Source organism: Sphaeramia orbicularis, unplaced genomic scaffold, assembly GCF_902148855.1.
Source record: "Sphaeramia orbicularis unplaced genomic scaffold, fSphaOr1.1, whole genome shotgun sequence".
Lineage (NCBI taxonomy): Eukaryota > Metazoa > Chordata > Actinopteri > Kurtiformes > Apogonidae > Sphaeramia > Sphaeramia orbicularis.
The window spans coordinates 629-23,585 of NW_021941639.1; the positions used below are offsets into that span (position 1 = coordinate 629).

Below are 22,957 nucleotides of genomic sequence, written 5' to 3' on the forward strand. Positions count from 1 at the left end.
TCCATTGCTGGGCTGGATGAATTGTTATCGATGTGCAGATTGAAATCCCCAAGAATTAAAACTTTCTCCAGTTTTATTATTGATGTAAGGAAATCACTGAAATCGCTTAAGAAGGCACCAGCAGGGCCAGGGGGACGGTAGATTAAGAAACAGTAAAACACACTGGACGAGCCAATCTTGATCATTTGTGACTCAAATGAGGGAAAGTCATCGGTGCTCATCCCTCTGCATATGTATTTGTCTTGGTGCACTACAGCAAGGCCACCGCCCCGGCGACAGGGGCGGGGCTGACCAACAGCAGAGCAGCCAGGAGGGCACAGTTCATTTAAATGAATGAACTCCCCATCCCTCTGCCACGTCTCCGTCAGGAATAATGCATCCAAGTTCCTGTTGGTAAAAAGCTCATTTAGGGAGAAGGATTTATTGGCAATGGAACGTGCATTTAGTAATCCAAACCGGCTAGGTGGTGGTGACATCATGGTGTTCGTGTCCGCTGTGTGTAATGGGATTTGTGTCAACCACCTACGGTGCCTTTTAGCAGAGTGGAACCCCATACGAGACCTGAATATGACAGGAATGGAGAAGAGCAAGGCAGAGGTGTAGGCTGCTGGAGATGGGGAAGGAGAAGAGGAATTCACTGAGGAGGTTAGTTGACAGGTGGACAGTGAGGGCCTGGGAGAGGAGGACAGATCAGCTGGGGTGGTGTTTATTCTCACTACAGATTTTATAGGAGACTCTGAACGTGGTGATATTAGATGTGACCAGCAGGGGGAGCAGGTGGCTGCAGCAGAAGAGGGAGGGCATAGTCACATAGGTGTGGGTGTGGTTTTGGTCAGGACAGCGTGTTGGATGTTTTGAGCCAAGACCCTGCTGCCTAGTCTAGAGGGGTGGACACCATCGGACTTGTAGAAGGAGGGGCGGTTCCAGAACAGATTAAAGTTATCAATAAAACTGAAGCCGTTCAGAGCAGAGGCGGACTGGAGCCAGGTGTTCAGGCTGAGGAGGCGGCTGAAACGGCCCACACCACGGGCAAAGGAGGGGAGGGGCCCGGAAATGAAAACAGCCTTCCCGCATCCTTTCAGTTTATCAAAGAGGTTTTTAAAATGAACCTTTGTCACTTCGGACTGTTGAAGAGAAGTGTCACTGAAGCCCACGTGAACTATGATCCGGGTAACGGTGGACGGCAGTGAGAGCAGCAGCTGAGGGAGTTCATGGAGGATGGAGGTGACGGTGGAACCAGGAAAACACCTGGTTATGGCGTTAAAGAAACGGACGGTACGGATGATGGAGTCCCCGAGGATAGCGGTGGTCGGAGGGAAAAGTGGTCGAGGAGACGGTGTTGAAGGTGAAGGGTTACTGGTCTCTCTAGGTGGACATTCCACGGGTGGACCGTCAGTGTGACGGCGGACGGCCTCTCGGAGGAGGCGGCGTCGGGCCGAGGAGCGGACCGAGGAGCGGGGACCCTTGTTCGACGGCTTCACAGGAGGACCGGCTTTAGGACCGTCGCCGGTAATCAGTTCGGTGGCAGCCACGGTGGCAGCAGGAGCCGGTTCCGGGACAGAGCCAGGTGGGATGGGGGGCACACCAGCCGTGGCGGGGGGAGCCGGAGCGTCCTCCACGGACAGGACGGCGAAGCGGTTTGATGTGCTGATGGTCGGCGGTGGTGAGTCTTTGCTCGTGTTCTTTTTGCGGCCACGAATCACCACTTCAGACCAGGGTGTAGAACACGGGGGGCGAGAACAGGCAGAGGAAGGATCCCATAACACCGTATCATCACAGGAGGCTTTGGGCTTCTCTGCGCTTTTCAGGAACAGACTGGACAGTGTGGGAAGGCGGCTGGAGAAACCACAGAGCTGGGCATTTTTCTCCTCGAGTTCTGCGGAGAGGCGCAGTATTTCCTCTTTGAGATCCGCGATAGTTTGGTAAGCCTTTACCAGGGTTTTGTTTGCTTGGACGAGAGGACTATCTCCAGCTGATGAGGATGACGCCATGGTGGAAGCAGCGAGATACCGGGCAGAGCGCGGGAAGAGGTGGGTGACAACCAGAGGTAAGGATCCACTGACAATACTGACCTGTCCTGATGAAGGTTTGGGTTGATAGTGTCAAGTTAAAAAGACACGGTTCAGAGGTTGGGTTCAAGTGAGTAAGTGTTGAAAGGCAAGAAATAAGTAGTTAAAAGGCTGGATTTCTGAGAGTAGATCCGCCGGCGGTTTGACAGACGCCACGCATGCGCAGAAGACGATGTGTGACAACCCTAAAGTATGGTTACTGACACCGTTTTTTTTGAATGTAAACAGATGTAAATAGATGAACAGATGTAAACAGATGAACAGATGTAAACAGATGTAAAAAGATGAAAAGATGTAAACAGATGAACAGATGTAAACAGATGAACAGATGTAAACAGATGTAAACAGATGAACAGATGTAAACAGATGTAAACAGATGTAAACAGATGTAAACAGATGAACAGATGTAAACAGATGTAAACAGATGAACAGATGTAAACAGATGTAAACAGATGTGAACAGATGTAAACAGATGAACAGATGTAAACAGATGAACAGATGTAAACAGATGTAAACAGATGAACAGATGTAAACAGATGAACAGATGTAAACAGATGAACAGATGTAAACAGATGTAAACAGATGAACAGATGTAAACAGATGAACAGATGTAAACAGATGTGAACAGATGTAAACAGATGAACAGATGTAAACAGATGTAAACAGATGTAAACAGATGAACAGATGTAAACAGATGTAAACAGATGAACAGATGTAAACAGATGTAAACAGATGTAAACAGATGAACAGATGTAAACAGATGAACAGATGTAAACAGATGTAAACAGATGAACAGATGTAAACAGATGAAAAGATGTAAACAGATGAACAGATGTAAACAGATGTAAACAGATGAACAGATGTAAACAGATGTAAACAGATGAAAAGATGTAAAAAGATGAACAGATGAACAGATGTAAACAGATGTAAACAGATGAACAGATGTAAACAGATGTAAACAGATGTAAACAGATGAACAGATGTAAACAGATGTAAACAGATGAACAGATGTAAACAGATGAACAGATGTAAACAGATGAACAGATGTAAACAGATGTAAACAGATGAACAGATGTAAACAGATGAACAGATGTAAACAGATGTAAACAAATGAACAGATGTAAACAAATGTAAACAAATGAACAGATATAAACAGATGTAAATAGTTGTAAACAGATGAACAGATGTAAACAGATGAACAGATGTAAACAGATGTAAACAGATGAACAGATGTAAACAGATGTAAACAGATGAACAGATGTAAACAGATGTAAACAGATGAACAGATGTAAACAGATGTAAAAAGATGTAAACAGATGTAAACAGATGAACAGATGTAAACAGATGAACAGATGTAAACAGATGTAAACAGATGAACAGATGTAAACAGATGTAAACAGATGAACAGATGTAAAGAGATGAACAGATGTAAACAGATGTAAACAGATGAACAGATGTAAACAGATGTAAACAGATGAACAGATGTAAACAGATGTAAACAGATGAACAGATGTAAACAGATGAACAGATGTAAACAGATGAACAGATGTAAACAGATGTAATCAGATGAACAGATGTAAACAGATGTAAAAAGATGTAAACAGATGTAAGCAGATGAACAGATGTAAACACATGAACAGATGTAAACAGATGTAAACAGATGAACAGATGTAAACAGATGAACAGATGTAAACAGATGTAAACAGATGAACAGATGTAAACAGATGAATAGATGTAAACAGATGTAAACAGATGTAAACAGTTCAGTCTGTACCTCTCTCACAGGTAGTTCCTTATATTCTCCTTCTATTCGAGGATTCAAGTCCTGAAAACAAAACACATGTGACCTTGACTGGACTGGACTGAACTGAACTGGACTGGACTGGACTGAACTGGACTGAACTGAACTGGACTGGACTGGACTGGACTGAACTGGACTGAACTGAACTGAACTGGACTGAACTGAACTGGACTGGACTGGACTGGACTGGACTGAACTGGACTGAACTGGACTGAACTGAACTGGACTGAACTGAACTGGACTGGACTGAACTGGACTGGACTGGACTGAACTGGACTGAACTGGACTGGACTGAACTGGACTGCACTGGACTGGACTGGACTGGACTGAACTGGACTGGACTGGACTGAACTGGACTGAACTGGACTGCACTGGACTGGACTGGACTGAACTGGACTGAACTGGACTGGACTGGACTGAACTGGACTGGACTGGACTGAACTGGACTGAACTGGACTGGACTGAACTGGACTGCACTGGACTGGACTAAACTGGACTGAAATGGACTGAACTGGACTGGACTGGACTAAACTGGACTGAAATGGACTGAACTGGACTGGACTGGACTGGACTGGACTGAACTGGACTGGACTAAACTGGACTGAACTGGACTGGACTAAACTGGACTGAACTGGACTGGACTGGACTGAACTAAACTGGACTGAACTAAACTGGACTGGACTAAACTGGACTGAACTGGACTGAACTGGACTGGACTAAACTGGACTGAACTGGACTGAACTAAACTGGACTGGACTAAACTGGACTGAACTGGACTGGACTGGACTAAACTGGACTGAACTGGACTGGACTGAACTAAACTGGACTGAACTGGACTGGACTGGACTGGACTAAACTGGACTGGACTGAACTGGACTAGACTGGATTGAACTGGACTGGACTGAACTGGACTGAACTGGACTGGACTGGACTGAACTAAACTGGACTGAACTGGACTGAACTAAACTGGACTGAACTAAACTGGACTGGACTAAACTGGACTGAACTGGACTGGACTAAACTGGACTGAACTGGACTGCACTAAACTGGACTGAACTGTACCGGACTGGACTAAACTGGACTGAACTGGACTGGACTGGACTAAACTGGACTGGACTGGACTAAACTGAACTGGACTGAACTGGACTGGACTGGACTAAACTGGACTGAACTGGACTGGACTGGATTGAACTGGACTGGACTGGACTGGACTAAACTGGACTGGACTGAATTGGACTGGACTGGACTGAACTGGACTGACCTGGACTGAACTGAACTGGACTGAACTGGACTGGACTGGACTGAACTGGACTCGACTAAACTGGACTGAACTAAACTGGACTGAACTGGACTGGACTGAACTAAACTGGACTGGACTAAACTGGACGGAACTGGACTGGACTGGACTAAACTGGACTGGACTGGACTTAACTGGACTAAACTGGACTGAACTGGACTGGACTAAACTGGACTGGAATGGAATGGACTGGACTAGACTGGACTTAACTGGACTGAACTGGACTTGACTGAACTGGACTGGACTGGACTGAACTGGACTGGACTGAACTAAACTGGACTGAACTGGACTGGACTGGACTGGACTAAACTGGACTGAACTGGACTGGACTAAACTGAACTAAACTGGACTGAACTGGACTGGACTAGACTGGACTGAACTGGACTGGAATAAACTGGACTGGACTTTACTAAACTGGACTGGACTAAACTGGACTGAACTGGACTGGACTAAACTGGACTGGACTGGACTTAACTGGACTTGGCTGGACTAAACTGGACTGAACTGGACTGGACTGGACTGGACTTAACTGGACTGGACTGGACTAAACCGGACTGAACTGGACTGAACTGGACTGGACTAAACTGGACTGAACTGGACTGGACTAAACTGAACTGAACTGGACTGGACTGGACTGAACTAAACTGGACTGAACTGGACTGGACTGGACTAAACTGGACGGAACTGGACTGAACTAAACTGGACTGGACTAAACTGGACTGAACTGGACTGGACTAAACTGGACTGGACTGGACTTAACTGGACTTGGCTGGACTAAACTGGACTGGACTGGACTGGACTAAACTGGACTGGACTGAACTGGACTAGACTGGACTTAAGTGGACTGGACTAAACTGGACTGGACTTAACTGGACTGGACTTAACTGGACTGCACTGGACTGGACTAGAAAGGACAGGACTGAACTGGACTGAACTAGACTGGACTGAACTGGACTGGACTGCACTGAACTGGACATAACTGGACTGGACTGAACCGGACTGGACTGAACTGGACTGGAAATAACTGGCCTGAAGTGGCCTGGACTGGACTAAACTGGACTGAACTGGACTGGACTGAACTAAACTGGACTGGACTAAACTGGACTGGACTAAACTGGACTGAACTGGACTGGACTGGACTAAACTGGACTGGACTGGACTAAACTGGACTGAACTGGACTGGACAAAAATGGACTGAACTGGACTGGACTGGACTAAACTGGACTGAACTGGACTGGACTGGACTAAACTGGACTGAACTGGACTGGACTAAACTAAACTGGACTGGACTAAACTGGACTGGACTAAACTGGACTGAACTGGACTGGACTGGACTTAACTGGACTTGGCTGGACTAAACTGGACTGGACTTAACTGGACTGGACTGAACTGAACTGGACTGGACTGGACTGGACTGAACTGGACTGGACTGAACTGGACTGCACTGGACTGGACTGGACTAAACTGGACTGAAATGGACTGAACTGGACTGGACTGGACTAAACTGGACTGAAATGGACTGAACTGGACTGGACTGGACTGGACTGAACTGGACTGAACTGGACTGGACTGAACTGGACTGAACTGGACTGAACTGGACTGCACTGGACTGGACTGGACTAAACTGGACTGAAATGGACTGAACTGGACTGGACTGGACTAAACTGGACTGAAATGGACTGAACTGGACTGGACTGGACTGAACTGGACTGAAATGGACTGAACTGGACTGAACTGGACTAAACTGGACTGAACTGGACTGGACTAAACTGGACTGAACTGGACTGGACTGGACTGAACTAAACTGGACTGAACTAAACTGGACTGGACTGGACTAAACTGGACTGAACTGGACTGGACTAAACTGGACTGAACTGGACTGAACTAAACTGGACTGGACTAAACTGGACTGAACTGGACTGGACTGGACTAAACTGGACTGAACTGGACTGAACTAAACTGGACTGGACTAAACTGGACTGAACTCAACTGGACTGGACTAAACTGGACTGGACTGAACTGGACTGGACTAAACTGGACTGGACTAAACTGAACTGGACTGAACTGGACTGGACTGGACTAAACTGGACTGAACTGGACTGGACTGGATTGAACTGGACTGGACTGGACTGGACTGGACTAAACTGGACTGGACTGAATTGGACTGGACTGGACTGAACTGGACTGACCTGGACTGAACTAAACTGGACTGAACTGGACTGGACTGAACTAAACTGGACTGGACTAAACTGGACGGAACTGGACTGGACTGGACTAAACTGGACTGGACTGGACTTAACTGGACTAAACTGGACTGAACTGGACTGGACTAAACTGGACTGGAATGGAATGGACTGGACTAGACTGGACTTAACTGGACTGAACTGGACTTGACTGAACTGGACTGGACTGGACTGAACTGGACTGGACTGAACTAAACTGGACTGAACTGGACTGGACTGGACTAAACTGGACTGAACTGGACTGGACTAAACTGAACTAAACTGGACTGAACTGGACTGGACTAGACTGGACTGAACTGGACTGGAATAAACTGGACTGGACTTTACTAAACTGGACTGGACTAAACTGGACTGAACTGGACTGGACTAAACTGGACTGGACTGGACTTAACTGGACTTGGCTGGACTAAACTGGACTGAACTGGACTGGACTGGACTGGACTGGACTGGACTAAACCGGACTGAACTGGACTGGACTAAACTGGACTGAACTGGACTGGACTAAACTGAACTGAACTGGACTGGACTGGACTGAACTAAACTGGACTGAACTGGACTGGACTGGACTAAACTGGACGGAACTGGACTGAACTAAACTGGACTGGACTAAACTGGACTGAACTGGACTGGACTAAACTGGACTGGACTGGACTTAACTGGACTTGGCTGGACTAAACTGGACTGGACTGGACTGGACTAAACTGGACTGGACTGGACTGAACTGGACTAGACTGGACTTAAGTGGACTGGACTAAACTGGACTGGACTTAACTGGACTGGACTTAACTGGACTGCACTGGACTGGACTAGAAAGGACAGGACTGAACTGGACTGAACTAGACTGGACTGAACTGGACTGGACTGCACTGAACTGGACATAACTGGACTGGACTGAACCGGACTGGACTGAACTGGACTGGAAATAACTGGCCTGAAGTGGCCTGGACTGGACTAAACTGGACTGAACTGGACTGGACTGAACTAAACTGGACTGGACTAAACTGGACTGGACTAAACTGGACTGGACTAAACTGGACTGAACTGGACTGGACTGGACTAAACTGGACTGGACTGGACTAAACTGGACTGAACTGGACTGGACAAAAATGGACTGAACTGGACTGGACTGGACTAAACTGGACTGAACTGGACTGGACTGGACTAAACTGGACTGAACTGGACTGGACTAAACTAAACTGGACTGGACTAAACTGGACTGAACTGGACTGGACTGGACTTAACTGGACTTGGCTGGACTAAACTGGACTGGACTTAACTGGACTGGACTGGACTGAACTGAACTGGACTGGACTGGACTGGACTGGACTGGACTGAACTGGACTGCACTGGACTGGACTGGACTAAACTGGACTGAAATGGACTGTACTGGACTGGACTGGACTAAACTGGACTGAAATGGACTGAACTGGACTGGACTGGACTGGACTGAACTGGACTGGACTGAACTGGACTGAACTGGACTGGACTGAACTGGACTGAACTGGACTGCACTGGACTGGACTGGACTAAACTGGACTGAAATGGACTGAACTGGACTGGACTGGACTAAACTGGACTGAAATGGACTGAACTGGACTGGACTGGACTGAACTGGACTGAAATGGACTGAACTGGACTGAACTGGACTAAACTGGACTGAACTGGACTGGACTAAACTGGACTGAACTGGACTGGACTGGACTGAACTAAACTGGACTGAACTAAACTGGACTGGACTGGACTAAACTGGACTGAACTGGACTGGACTAAACTGGACTGAACTGGACTGAACTAAACTGGACTGGACTAAACTGGACTGAACTGGACTGGACTGGACTAAACTGGACTGAACTGGACTGAACTAAACTGGACTGGACTAAACTGGACTGAACTCAACTGGACTGGACTAAACTGGACTGGACTGAACTGGACTGGACTAAACTGGACTGAACTGGACTGGACTGGACTAAACTGGACTGGACTAAACTAAACTGGACTGGACTAAACTGGACTGAACTGGACTGGACTAAACTGGACATGACTGGACTTAACTGGACTTGGCTGGACTAAACTGGACTGAACTGGACTGGACTGGACTGGACTAAACTAGACTGGACTTAACTGGACTGGACTAGACTGGACTTAACTGGACTGGACTAAACTGGACTAAACTGGACTGGACTGGACTTAACTGGACTGGACTGGACTAGACAGGACTGGACTGAACTGGACTGAACTAGACTGGACTGAACTGGACTGGACTGCACTGAACTGGACTGGACATAACTGGACTGAACCGGACTGGCCTGAACTGAACTGGACTGAAGTGGACTGAACTGAACTAAACTGGACTGGACTAAACTGGACTGAACTGGACTGGACTAAACTGGACTGGACTTGGCTGGACTAAACTGGACTGAACTGGACTGGACTGGACTAAACTGGACTGAACTGGACTGGACTGGACTGAACTAAACTGGACTGAACTGGACTGGACTGGACTGGACTGAGCTGGACTGAACTGGACTGGACTGAACTGTACTGGACTAAACTGGACTGAACTGGACTTGACTGGACTAAACTGGACTGAACTGGACTGGACTGGACTGAACTAAACTGGACTGAACTGGACTGGACTGGACTGAGCTGGACTGAACTGGACATGACTGAACTGTACTGGACTAAACTGGACTGAACTGGACTGGACTGGACTGGACTAAACTGGACTGGACTTAACTGGACTGGACCTGACTGGACTGGACTTTACTGGACTGGACTAAACTGGACTGAACTGGACTGGACCGGACATAACTGGACTGGACTGGACTAGACTGGACTTAACTGGACTGGACTAAACTGGACTGAACTGCACTGGACTTAACTGGACTGGACTGGACTAGACAGGACTGGACTGAACTGGACTGAACTTAACTGGACTGGACTAGACAGGACTGGACTGAACTGGACTGAACTAGACTGGACTGGACTGGACTAGACTGGACTAAACTGGACTGGACCGGACATAACTGGACTGGACTGAACTGGACTGAACTGGACTGGACATAACTGGACTGAACTGGACTGAACTGGACTGGACATAACTGGACTGAACTGGACTGGACATAATTGGACTGAACTGGACTGAACTGGACTGGACTGGACATAACTGGACTGGACTGAACTGGACTGGACTTTACATTTCAAACAAATAAAACATGAAACCTTTAATTTTCACACAAACATTTCAAATCAAAGATGGAGTTTTTGTTTGTTTGTTTGTTTGTTTGTTTGTTTGTTTGCTTGTTGTTGTGTTTGTTGTTGTTTTTATTTGTTGTTTGTTGTTGTTACCGTGTAGGTGTCGTCATGACCACGAGTCTGAAAAACAGAGATCAGAGAGAACACAGTCAGGTTAAGGGAACAGCACTGGCACTTAAAGGGTTTAGGGAACACCACTGGCACTTAAAGGGTTAAGGGAACAGCACTGGCACTTAAAGGGTTAAGGGAAGAGCACTGGCACTTAAAGGGTTTAGGGAACACCACTGGCACTTAAAGGGTTTAGGGAACAGCACTGGCACTTAAAGGGTTTAGGGAACACCACTGGCACTTAAAGGGTTAAGGGAACAGCACTGGCACTTAAAGGGTTTAGGGAACAGCACTGGCACTTAAAGGGTTTAGGTAACACCACTGGCACTTAAAGGGTTTAGGGAACAGCACTGGCACTTAAAGGGTTTAGGGAACACCACTGGCACTTAAAGGGTTTAGGGAACAGCACTGGCACTTAAAGGGTTAAGGGAACAGCACTGGCACTTAAAGGGTTTAGGGAACAGCACTGGCACTTAAAGGGTTAAGGGAACAGCACTGACACTTAAAGGGTTAAGGGAACAGCACTGGCACTTAAAGGGTTTAGGGAACACCACTGGCACTTAAAGGGTTTAGGGAAGAGCACTGGCACTTAAAAGAGACATAACATTTACCTTAAAGGAACCTGTGATTCACTTTAAGGGAACATGAATTTCACTTAAAGGGGACATGACATTTACCTTAAGGGAACCTGTGCTTCACCTTAAGGGGCCATGTGACTCAGTTTAAGGGAACATGTGACTCAGTTTAAGGGAACATGTGACTCAGTTAAAGGGAACTCACTCGTCCTCGTTCAGGGTCCCTGGGCCTCAGTCGGTCGTACCCGGTCGTGTCCTGACCCGTAAGATCCTGAACAGGACACCAAGAGTTAAAGGTTAAGGGTTAAGGTCAGGCTTAAGGGTTAGGAGCCCAGGCTCCGCCCCCTTTGTGATCTCTGGGGATGAGACTTACGCTGTAGATGCCGTCGTCTGTTTTCAGCTTCGATTTGAAAAACTGGGGAAAAAAAGAAAAAAAAAGGAGAAAAAAAGGATTAAATTCAACTGGAGGAGTCCAAAGGGTTCTGGTTCTGGTTCTAGTTCTGGTTGTAGTTCTAGTTCTGGTTTTTGTTCTAGTTCTAGTTCTAGTCCTGGTTCTGGTTCTGGTCCTGGTTCTGGTTCTAGTTCTAGTTCTAGTTCTGGTTCTAGTTCTAGTTCTAGTTCTAGTCCTGGTTCTGGTCCTGGTTCTAGTTCTAGTTCTGGTTTTTGTTCTAGTTCTAGTTCTAGTCCTAGTCCTGGTTCTGGTCCTGGTTCTGGCCCTGGTTCTAGCTCTAGTTCTGGTTGTTGTTCTAGTTCTAGTTCTAGTCCTAGTCCTGGTTCTGGTCCTGGTTCTGGTTCTAGTCCTGGTCCTGGTTCTGGTTCTAGTCCTGGTCCTGGTCCTGGTTCTGGTTCTGGTTCTAGTTCTAGTTCTAGTTCTGGTTCTGGTCCTGGTTCTAGTTCTAGTTCTGGTTGTTGTTCTAGTTTTAGTTCTAGTTCTAGTTCTAGTCCTAGTCCTAGTCCTAGTCCTGGTTCTGGTTCTAGTCCTGGTCCTGGTCCTACCTTCTCCTTAATGAACATGGCTGTGATGAACAGTCCATAAACTCCCAGAAATCCATCCAGGATGTAACAGAGGAGGGGGTCGTAGAAGTTCACCAGGGCCGCCTCTGCAGGTGTCAAAGGTCACAACGAAGGAGTAAACAAACAAACATCAACTGAATAAACGACGAAAAAAAACATCAACTGAATAAATGATTAAACAAACAAACATCAACTAAATAAACAAGTAAACCAACAAACATCAACTAAATAAACGAGCAAACGAACAAACATCAACTAAATGAGTAAACAAACAAACAAACATCAACTAAATAAACGAGTAAACCAACAAACATCAACTGAATAAACGAGCAAACGAACAAACATCAATTAAATAAACGAGTAAACAAACGAACAAACATCAACTAAATAAACGAGTACACAAACAAACAAACATCAACTAAATAAACGAGTAAACCAACAAACATCAACTGAATAAATGATTAAACAAACAAACATCAACTAAATAAATGAGTAAACAAGCAAACAAACATCAATTAAATAAACGAGTAAACCAACAAACATCAACTAAATAAATGAGTAAACAAACAAACATCAACTGAATAAACGACGAAAAAAAACATCAACTGAATAAATGATTAAACGAACAAACATCAACTGAATAAACGAGTAAACCAACACACATCAACTGAATAAATGAGTAAACAAACAAACATCAACTGAATAAACGAGTAAACCAACACACATCAACTGAATAAACGAGTAAACCAACACACATCAACTGAATAAATGAGTAAACGAACAAACATCAACTGAATAAACGAGTAAACCAACACACATCAACTGAATAAATGAGTAAACAAACAAACATCAACTGAATAAACAAACATCATGATATTAATCAATAAATAACAGATGAAGTTAGCATTTAGCATTAGCTCAACCGTAACCCATGATGCCTCACTCTGCTCTGTTATCGTTTTTCTGCTCCGTTATAGTTTTTGTGGGTTTTTTTCGTGGGTTTTATCGGCCTCTTCATCCGTTTTTATCTAAATGTTCTCAAACCCACGTCCTCGCTATCGGTTTCCGTGGACGGCGGTGTTGCCATGGAAACGCTGATGAAGCGATGGCGCCTAAGCGCGATGGAGGCGCTGGAATGTGATGGAAGTGATAACGAGGTTCTTATCCGATTAAATTTAAGAACATTTTATTATCGGTTTAACACGAAGTTTCCTGATGAAAAGGAACACATTCAGTCCACTACTTGAATAAAAAAGGAACAAAAATGGACAACAGCTAATAAAATAATCAGTAAAATAAACCAGAACTACAAAAACACACCAGAAAATTAACCCACAAAATAGAAAAAAATCATCTGAATGAATGAAGGCCAGAGAAGGAACCTGAACGCAGCACGACACCTGAACGCAGCACAACACCTGAACGCAGCACTGACACCTGAACGCAGCACAACACCTGAATGTAGCACAACACCTGAACGCAGCACTGACACCTGAACGCAGCACAACAACTGAATGTAGCACAACACCTGAACGCAGCACAGACCCCTGAACGCAGCACAACACCAGAATGCAGCACAGACCCCTGAACACAGCACAGACCCCTGAACGCAGCACAGACCCCTGAACGCAGCACCACACCTGAACGCAGCACCGACCCCTGAACGCAGCACAGACCCCTGAACGCAGCACCACACCTGAACGCAGCACTGACACCTGAACGCAGCACCGACCCCTGAACGCAGCACCGACACCTGAACGCAGCACAACACCTGAACGCAGCACTGATACCTGAACGTAGCACCAACACCTGAACGCAGCACAACTCCTGAACACAGCACAACATCTGACCCAACACTGACACCTGAACGCAACACCAAATCCTGAATGCAGCACAACACCTGAACGCAGCACTGACACCTGAACGCAGCACCAACCCCTGAATGCAGTAGCAACACCTGAACACAGCATGACACCTGAACGCAACACCGACATGTGAAAGCAGCATGTCACCTGAACGCAGCAAAACACCTGAACGCAGCACAACACCTGAACGCAGCACCGACCCCTGAACGCAGCACCGACCCCTGAACGCAGCACCGACCCCTGAACGCAGCACCAACCCCTGAACGCAGCATGACACCTGAACGCAACACAACACTTGAACACAGCACTGACAACTGAACGCAGCACCAACCCCTGACGCAGCACAGACATCTGAACACAGCACCAACCCCTGAACGCAGCACTAACACCTGAACACAGCACTGACACCTGAACGCAGCACCAACCCCTGAACGCAGCACTGACACCTGAACGCAGCAAGAGACCTGAACGCAGCAAGAGACCTGAACGCAGCACTGACACCTGAACGCAGCACAACCCCTAAACACAGCACCGACACCTGAATGCAGCACCGACACCTGAACGCTGCACCAAACCCTGAACGCAGCACGACACCTGAACGCAGCATTGATACCTGAACGCAGCACAACTCCTGAACACAGCACAACATCTGACCCAACACTGACACCTGAACGCAACACCAAATCCTGAATGCAGCACAACACCTGAACGCAGCACTGACACCTGAACGCAGCACCAACCCCTGAATGCAGTAGCAACACCTGAACACAGCATGACACCTGAACGCAACACCGACATGTGAAAGCAGCATGTCACCAGAACGCAGCACCACACCTGAACGCAGCAAAACACCTGAACGCAGCACCAACCCCTGAACGCAGCACTGACACCTGAACGCAGCACCAACCCCTGAACGCAGCACTGACACCTGAACACAGCATGACACCTGAACGCAACACAACACTTGAACACAGCACTGACACCTGAACGCAGCACCAACCCCTCACGCAGCACAGACACCTGAACACAGCACCAACCCCTGAACGCAGCACTAACACCTGAATGCAGCATGACACCTGAACGCAGCACAACACCTGAACGCAGCAAGAGACCTGAACGCAGCACTGACACCTGAACGCAGCACAACCCCTAAACACAGCACCGACACCTGAATGCAGCACCGACACCTGAACGCTGCACCAAACCCTGAACGCAGCACGACACCTGAACGCAGCACTGATACCTGAACGCAGCACAACACCTGAACGCAGCACTGATACCTGAACGCAGCACAACACCTGAATGCAGCACAACACCTGAACGCAGCACTGACACCTGAATGCAGCACAACACCTGAACGCAGCACTGAGACCTGAATGCAGCACAACACCTGAACGCAGCACTGAGACCTGAACGCAGCACAACACCTGAACGCAGCACTGAGACCTGAACGCAGCACAACACCTGAACGCAGCACTGACACCTGAACGCAGCACTGACACCTGAACGCAGCACAATACCTGAACGCAGCACTGACACCTGAACGCTGCACCAAACCCTGAATGCAGCACAACACCTGAACGCAGCACTGATACCTGAACGCAGCACAACACCTGAACGCAGCACAACACCTGACCCAGCACTGAAACCTGAACACAGCACCAACCCATGAACGCAGCACTGACACCTGAACACAACACCAAATCCTGAGTGCAGCACAACACCTGAACACAGCACGACACCTGAACGCAGCACTGACACCTGAACGCAGCATGACACCTGAACGCAACACCGACACGTGAACACAGCATGTCACCTGAACGTAGCACAACACCTGAACGCAGCACCAACCCCTGAACGCAGCACAACACCTGAACGCAGCACAACACCTGAACGCAGCACTGATACCTGAACGCAGCACTGACACCTGAACGCAGCACAACACCTGAAAGCAGCAAGAAACCTGAACGCAGCACTGACACCTGAACACAACACCGACCCCTGAACACAGCACAACCCCTAAACGCAGCACCGACACCTGAACGCAGCGCAATACCTGAACGCTGCACTGACACGTGACTGCTGCACCGACCCCTGAACGCAGCACTGACACCTGAACGCAGCACAACACCTGAACGCAGGACCACACCTGAACGCAGCACCTACGCCTGAATGCAGCACCTACCCCTGAACGCAGCACAGATACCTGAATGCAGCACTGATACCTGAACGCAGCACTGACACCTGAATGCAGCATGACACCTGAATGCATCACTGACACCTGAACGCAGCACCAACCCCTGAACGCAGCACAACACCTAAATGCAGCACCGACACCTGAATGCAGCACTGACACCAGAACGCAGCACTGACACCTGAACGCAGCATTGACCCCTGAATGCAGCATTGACCCTTGAATGCAGCATTGCCGGCTGTCCCTGAATGCAGCACTGACAGCTGTCCCTGAACGCAGCACTGACAACTGCCCCTGAACGCAGCACTACCAGCTGCAGGCTCTGGGGCCGTTGAACTGGTTTTAACCCAAAGAGGAAACAAACAAAGTTTCAGAAACGAGAACACAGAACCACAGAGGAAGAGGCGGAGCTTCTCAAGCAGATCTGCATCAGCCTGTGGTCAGAGCAACTGCAACGCTCAGATAAGAAAGATATATGGCAACTGGGACAGATACGGCAACCAGGACAGATATGGCAACCAGGACAGAGACGGCAATGAGGACACGTACGGCAACCAGGAAAGATAGGGCAACCAGGACAGAGACAGCAACCAGGACAGATACAGCAACTGGGACAGAGACGGCAATGAGGACACGTACGGCAACCAGGAAAGATAGGGAAACCAGGACAGATACAGAATTTGCAACGCTCAGATAGGACAGATACGGCAACTAGGACAGATACAGCAACCAGGACAGATACGGCAACTAGGACAGATACGGCAACCAGAACAGATATGGTAACTAGGACAGATATGGCAACTAGGACAGATAAGGCATCTGCAATGCTCAGATAGGACAGATATGGCAACCAAGACAGATATGCCAATGAGGTTGGATACGGCAATGAGAACAGATATGGCAACTAGGACAAATATGGCAACCAGGACAGTTAGGGCAACCAGGACAGAGACAGCAACCAGGACAGATACAGCAACTGTGAAAGAGACGGCAATGAGGATACATACGGCAACCAGGAAAGATAGGGCAACCAGGACAGATAGAGAATTTGCAACGCTCAGATAGGACAGATACGGCAACTAGGACACATACGGCAACCAGGACAGATACAGCAACTACGACAGGTGCAGCACCCAGGACAGATATGGCAACAAGGACAGATAGGGCAACCAGGACAGATACGGCAACTAGAACAGATAAGGCATCTGCAATGCTCAGATAGGACAGATACAGCAACTAGGACAGATACAGCAACTGGAACAGAGATGGCAGTGAGGACACATGCAGTAACCAGGAAAGATAGGGCAACCAGGACAGATACGGCAACTAGGACAGATAAGGCATCTGCAACGCTCAGATAGGACAGATACAGCAACTAGGACAGAGACGGCAACTAGGACAGATACAGCAACAAGAACAGATACGGTAACCAGGACAGATACGGCAACTAAGACAGATAAGGCATCTGCAATGCTCAGATAGGACAGATACAGCAACTGGGACAGAGACGGCAATGAGGACACATGCAGCAACCAGGACAGATACAGAATTTGCAACGCTCAGAAAGGACAGATACGGCAACTAGGACAGATATGGCAACCAGGACAGTAGGGCTGCACGATTAATCGATTTTAAATCGAAATCGGATTTTTTAATTAGGACAATTTTTAAAAAAGGGAAATTGTAAAATCGATTTCATCTCTCTCGTGCCTCCGGGCCGCCAATTGAAATATAACTGCAAGCGGATCACTCATCTTCCGTTGTCCCGGATCCGTACCGTACTGTCTTCTGCTGAACCGGGTCTCGGGGTCATCAGCCTCAGCAGAGGAGCCCACACAGCCCTGTGCCCACACACATCCACCAGCTCCAGGATAGAATCCCTCCAGTGTGTCCTGGGTCGGTCTGTTCCACGCACGGATCCCCCAGTTTAAATAGAACTGCATGGGGAACACTCATATTAACCTGGTCCACACACACACACGACTGATGCCTGTCACTGACTGACACTGGTATCACTGCTGTGGACCAGATACCCAGAAAAGAAAGAAAAAAAAACTTTTTTTTTTTTTTTTATAATTAATTTAGTCCTCTTACTTGCTAAATTTTTCATTCACAAATGTAAGTTCTGTAACACAAAACCAAATATTATTTATCTTTTGTAAGATGTTGAAATTTATTTAACGCTGTTCGATAAATGTGGAAACAAAAAGGTTGTAACAACTATCAGTATTTGCTCTGATTTGGACATTTTCTTATAGTGTATTCCCCCTGACAAACTTATGTTATTTTCTTGTTGTATACATTGTTTGTATACTCTACTTCATTTCAAAGATTTAATGAAGAGAAAAAACAAAACTGTAGGTTCATCACGTGATCCCATCACAGCTTTGAGGTCAGAGCAGTGGCTTGCATTGTGGGCTGCTCACGAAAACGACATGCTGACTGCTGTTGCCTTTTCTAGTTATACCCAAAAATCGAAATCGAAAATCGAGTTTTTAGAGGAAAAAAAATCGGGATTTTTTTTTTGCCAAAATCGTGCAGCCCTACAGGACAGATACGGCAACTACAACAGATACGGCAACCAGGACAGATATGGCAACTAGGACAGATACAGCAACCAGGACAGATACAGCAACTAGGACAGATAAAGCATCTGCAATGCTCAGATAGGACAGATATGGACACCAGGACAGATATGGCAATGAGGACAAGACACAGCAATGAGGACGGATGTGGCAATGAGGACAGATAGGGCAACCAGGACAGATAGGGCAACAAGAACAGATACGGCAACAAGGACAGATACAGCAACTGGGACAGAGATGGCAATGAGACACATACGGCAACCAGGAAAGATAGGGCAACCAGGACAGATACGGAATTTGCAACGCTCAGATAGGACAGATACGGCAACTTGGACAGATACGGCAACCAGGACAGATATGGCAATGAGGACAGATACAACAATGAGGACGGATATGGCAATGAGGACAGATACGGCAACTAGTACAGATATGGAAACAAGGACAGATAGGGCAATGAGGACAGATACAGCAACAAGGACAGATACAGCAATGAGGACAGATACAGCAATGAGGACAGATACATCAACAAGGACAGATATGGCAACGAGGACGGATAGGGCAACTAGGACAGATAGGGCAATGAGGACAGAAAGGGCAATTAGGATAGATAGGGCAACGAGGACAGATACAGCAACGAGAACAGATACAGCAAGGAGGACAGATATGGCAGTGAGGACAGATACAGCAACCAGGACAGATACAGCAACCAGGACAGATACAGCAACGAGGACGGATACGGCGACGAGGACAGATACGGCAACTAGAAGAGATAGGGCAACGAGGACGGATAGGGCAAAGAGGACAGATACAGCAACGAGGACAGATATGGCAAAAAGGACAGATAGGGCAACGAAAAAAATTACACAAAAAACACAATATGTGCAGTTTGATTCTTTTTTTTTATTATTATTATTATTATTATTATTATTTATTTATTTAAAAACACCTATTTTCTGTTCTAGAGTTAAAGAACTGTTTTAAAGTTCTGTTTTTTTTAAATTTAAAAACACCTTTTTTCTGTTCTAGAGTTAAAGAACTGTTTTAAAGTTCTGTTTTTTTTTTAAATTTAAAAACACCTTTTTTCTGTTCTAGAGTTAAAGAACTGTTTTAAAGTTCTGTTTTTTTTTTTTTTATTTAAAAACACCTTTTTTCTGTTCTAGAGTTAAAGAACTGTTTTAAAGTTCTGGTTTTTTTTTTTATTTAAAAACACCTTTTTTCTGTTCTAGAGTTAAAGAACTGTTTTAAAGTTCTGTTGTTGTTTTTTTTAAAAAAACACCTTTTTTCTGTTCTAGAGTTAAAGAACTGTTTTAAAGTTCTGTTGTTTTTTTTTTATTTAAAAACACCTTTTTTCTGTTCTAGAGTTAAAGAACTGTTTTAAAGTTCTGTTTTTTTTTTTTTTTTTTTATTTAAAAACACCTTTTTTCTGTTCTAGAGTTAAAGAACTGTTTTAAAGTTCTGTTTTTTTTAAATTTAAAAACACCTTTTTTCTGTTCTAGAGTTAAAGAACTGTTTTAAAGTTCTGTTGTTTTTTTTTTATTTAAAAACACCTTTTTTCTGTTCTAGAGTTAAAGAACTGTTTTAAAGTTCTGTTTTTTTTTTTTTTTTTATTTAAAAACACCTTTTTTCTGTTCTAGAGTTAAAGAACTGTTTTAAAGTTCTGGGTTTTTTTTTAATTTAAAAACACCTTTTTTCTGTTCTAGAGTTAAAGAACTGTTTTAAAGTTCTGGGTTTTTTTTAATTTAAAAACACCTTTTTTCTGTTCTAGAGTTAAAGAACTGTTTTAAAGTTCTGTTTTTTTTTTATTTAAAAACACCTTTTTTCTGTTCTCAAGTTAAAGAACTGTTTTAAAGTTCTGGGTTTTTTTTTTTTTTTAAAAACACCTTTTTTCTGTTCTCAAGTTAAAGAACTGTTTTAAAGTTCTGGGTTTTTTTTTTTTTTTAAAAACACCTTTTTTCTGTTCTCGAGTTAAAGAACTGTTTTAAACTCTTTTCAAGTCGATATAATTCAGAGTAAATTATGGTTTGTCTCATTTCTGTCGTCTGTGAATGTGAAGGGTACGAACCTGCCACGGGGACGACGGACGCAAGAAACAGACACATGTAGACCTCCATCCTGGACCTGGACCTGGACCTGGACCTGGACCTGGACCTGGATCTGGACCTGGATCTGGATCTGGATCTGGATCTGGACCTGGACCGGTCTAATGTAGGACAGAATGATGGTGGCGTCGAATGGAGGGAAAGGCTTGTGTGTTTGAGTGTAAACGACGACAGGAAACAGGAAGTGGTGAAGGAGCAGGTGACGAAGACCAAGAAGAAGACGAAGACAAAGAAGACGCCTACAGACGCATAACAGACGACTCATTTACAGTTAATTCAAATGTGACTAATGATCGAAAGAGTGGAAAAAAAACCCAAAACAAAGTCATCAGATCTGTTGAACAAAAATCCCATTAGAATCAGACCCGGCTGAATGTGTGACTGGGTCCAGACCTGTTCTTTATTCAAAACCTGGACTGAGCCGGTTTAAACTGGACTGAACTGATCCAACTGTCTGAACATGCACATGCACTCCTGAAGCTCCTGAAACGTTCAGAGGTCTTCATAACAGCACAAGTCCTGAACCTGATGGGCTTTAGTTTCATGTCCTCCAGACCTGGGCACACGTCTGCACACTCTTTCTCTGGTATTTTCCAGTTGTCTCTTCAACTTCAAACTGTTCCTTGTGTTTGAAGGCTTCTAGGATTGTTCTTGTTCCAAAACTGAACTGTCCTGAAGACCCACTGTGTATCTGAGAGCTCACAACATGTGAGAGGAAACGGCTTTTTTCTAATGGTCTTTGATCTGCCTCTGGCCTTTAGTGGATTTTAGCCTGTTTTGTATATTTGACTGTGTTTTTTACTGTCTGTTTGGTGACTTTAGCCTGTTTTGTATATTTGATTGTGTTTTTTACTGTCTGTTTGGTGACTTTAGCCTGTTTTGTATATTTGATTGTGTTTTTTACTGTCTGTTTGGTGACTTTAGCCTGTTTTGTATATTTGATTGTGTTTTTTACTGTCTGTTTGGTGACTTTAGCCTGTTTTGTATATTTGATTGTGTTTTTTACTGTCTGTTTGGTGACTTTAGCCTGTTTTGTATATTTGATTGTGTTTTTTACTGTCCGTTTGGTGACTTTAGCCTGTTTTGTATATTTGATTGTGTTTTTTACTGTCCGTTTGGTGACTTTAGCCTGTTTTGTATATTTGATTGTGTTTTTTACTGTCCGTTTGGTGACTTTAGCCTGTTTTGTATATTTGACTGTGTTTTTTACTGTCTGTTTGGTGACTTTAGCCTGTTTTGTATATTTGATTGTGTTTTTTACTGTCTGTTTGGTGACTTTAGCCTGTTTTGTATATTTGATTGTGTTTTTTACTGTCTGTTTGGTGACTTTAGCCTGTTTTGTATATTTGACTGTGTTTTTTACTGTCTGTTTGGTGACTTTAGCCTGTTTTGTATATTTGATTGTGTTTTTTACTGTCTGTTTGGTGACTTTAGCCTGTTTTGTATATTTGATTGTGTTTTTTACTGTCTGTTTGGTGACTTTAGCCTGTTTTGTATATTTGATTGTGTTTTTTACTGTCTGTTTGGTGACTTTAGCCTGTTTTGTATATTTGATTGTGTTTTTTACTGTCTGTTTGGTGACTTTAGCCTGTTTTGTATATTTGACTGTGTTTTTTACTGTCCGTTTGGTGACTTTAGCCTGTTTTGTATATTTGATTGTGTTTTTTACTGTCCGTTTGGTGACTTTAGCCTGTTTTGTATATTTGATTGTGTTTTTTACTGTCCGTTTGGTGACTTTAGCCTGTTTTGTATATTTGATTGTGTTTTTTACTGTCTGTTTGGTGACTTTAGCCTGTTTTGTATATTTGATTGTGTTTTTTACTGTCTGTTTGGTGACTTTAGCCTGTTTTGT

The 22,957-nt window shown here is 45.3% G+C and overlaps 2 protein-coding genes across 4 annotated transcripts; both read right to left on the reverse strand.

The window, feature by feature from the left end:
- Positions 1 to 3,796: 3,796 nt before the first annotated feature.
- Positions 3,797 to 22,227, reverse strand: cd247 (CD247 molecule; the record flags this gene model as incomplete). The annotated part of the gene is made up of 6 exons (XM_030130500.1): positions 21,069 to 22,227; positions 12,345 to 12,448; positions 11,722 to 11,763; positions 11,554 to 11,619; positions 10,759 to 10,785; positions 3,797 to 3,894 (listed from the first exon to the last, which is right to left on the reverse strand). Coding segments are annotated over exons 1-6 (386 nt in total), but the record flags the coding sequence as incomplete, so codon positions are not given.
- LOC115416653 (keratin-associated protein 10-6-like) lies at positions 14,229 to 18,120 on the reverse strand. Of its 3 annotated transcripts, XM_030130499.1 has the most exons (3): positions 16,341 to 18,120; positions 15,748 to 16,209; positions 14,229 to 15,710 (listed from the first exon to the last, which is right to left on the reverse strand). In XM_030130499.1, exons 1-3 carry the CDS (start codon positions 16,632 to 16,634, stop codon positions 15,279 to 15,281), a joined length of 1,188 nt encoding a protein of 395 aa, XP_029986359.1. In that variant the 5' UTR covers positions 16,635 to 18,120; the 3' UTR covers positions 14,229 to 15,278. The 3 variants fall into 3 exon arrangements, with proteins under 3 accessions (XP_029986359.1, XP_029986356.1, XP_029986357.1); XM_030130496.1 differs by having other exon boundaries at positions 14,229 to 16,209; XM_030130497.1 differs by having other exon boundaries at positions 15,748 to 18,120.
- Positions 22,228 to 22,957: the final 730 nt, after the last annotated feature.

What these genes read in the sequence shown, in the direction of transcription:
- LOC115416653 (XM_030130496.1), bottom strand. Translation starts at nt 16,634, where the DNA reads ATGCTGCATTCAGGGGTCAATGCTGCGTTCAGGTGTCAGTGCTGCGTT. An exon ending in AGGTGTTGTGCTGCGTTCAG is followed by an intron (nt 16,210 to 16,340) that starts GTGTCAGTGCTG and finishes TGTTGTGTTCAG; the next exon opens with GTGTCAGTGCTGCGTTCAGG.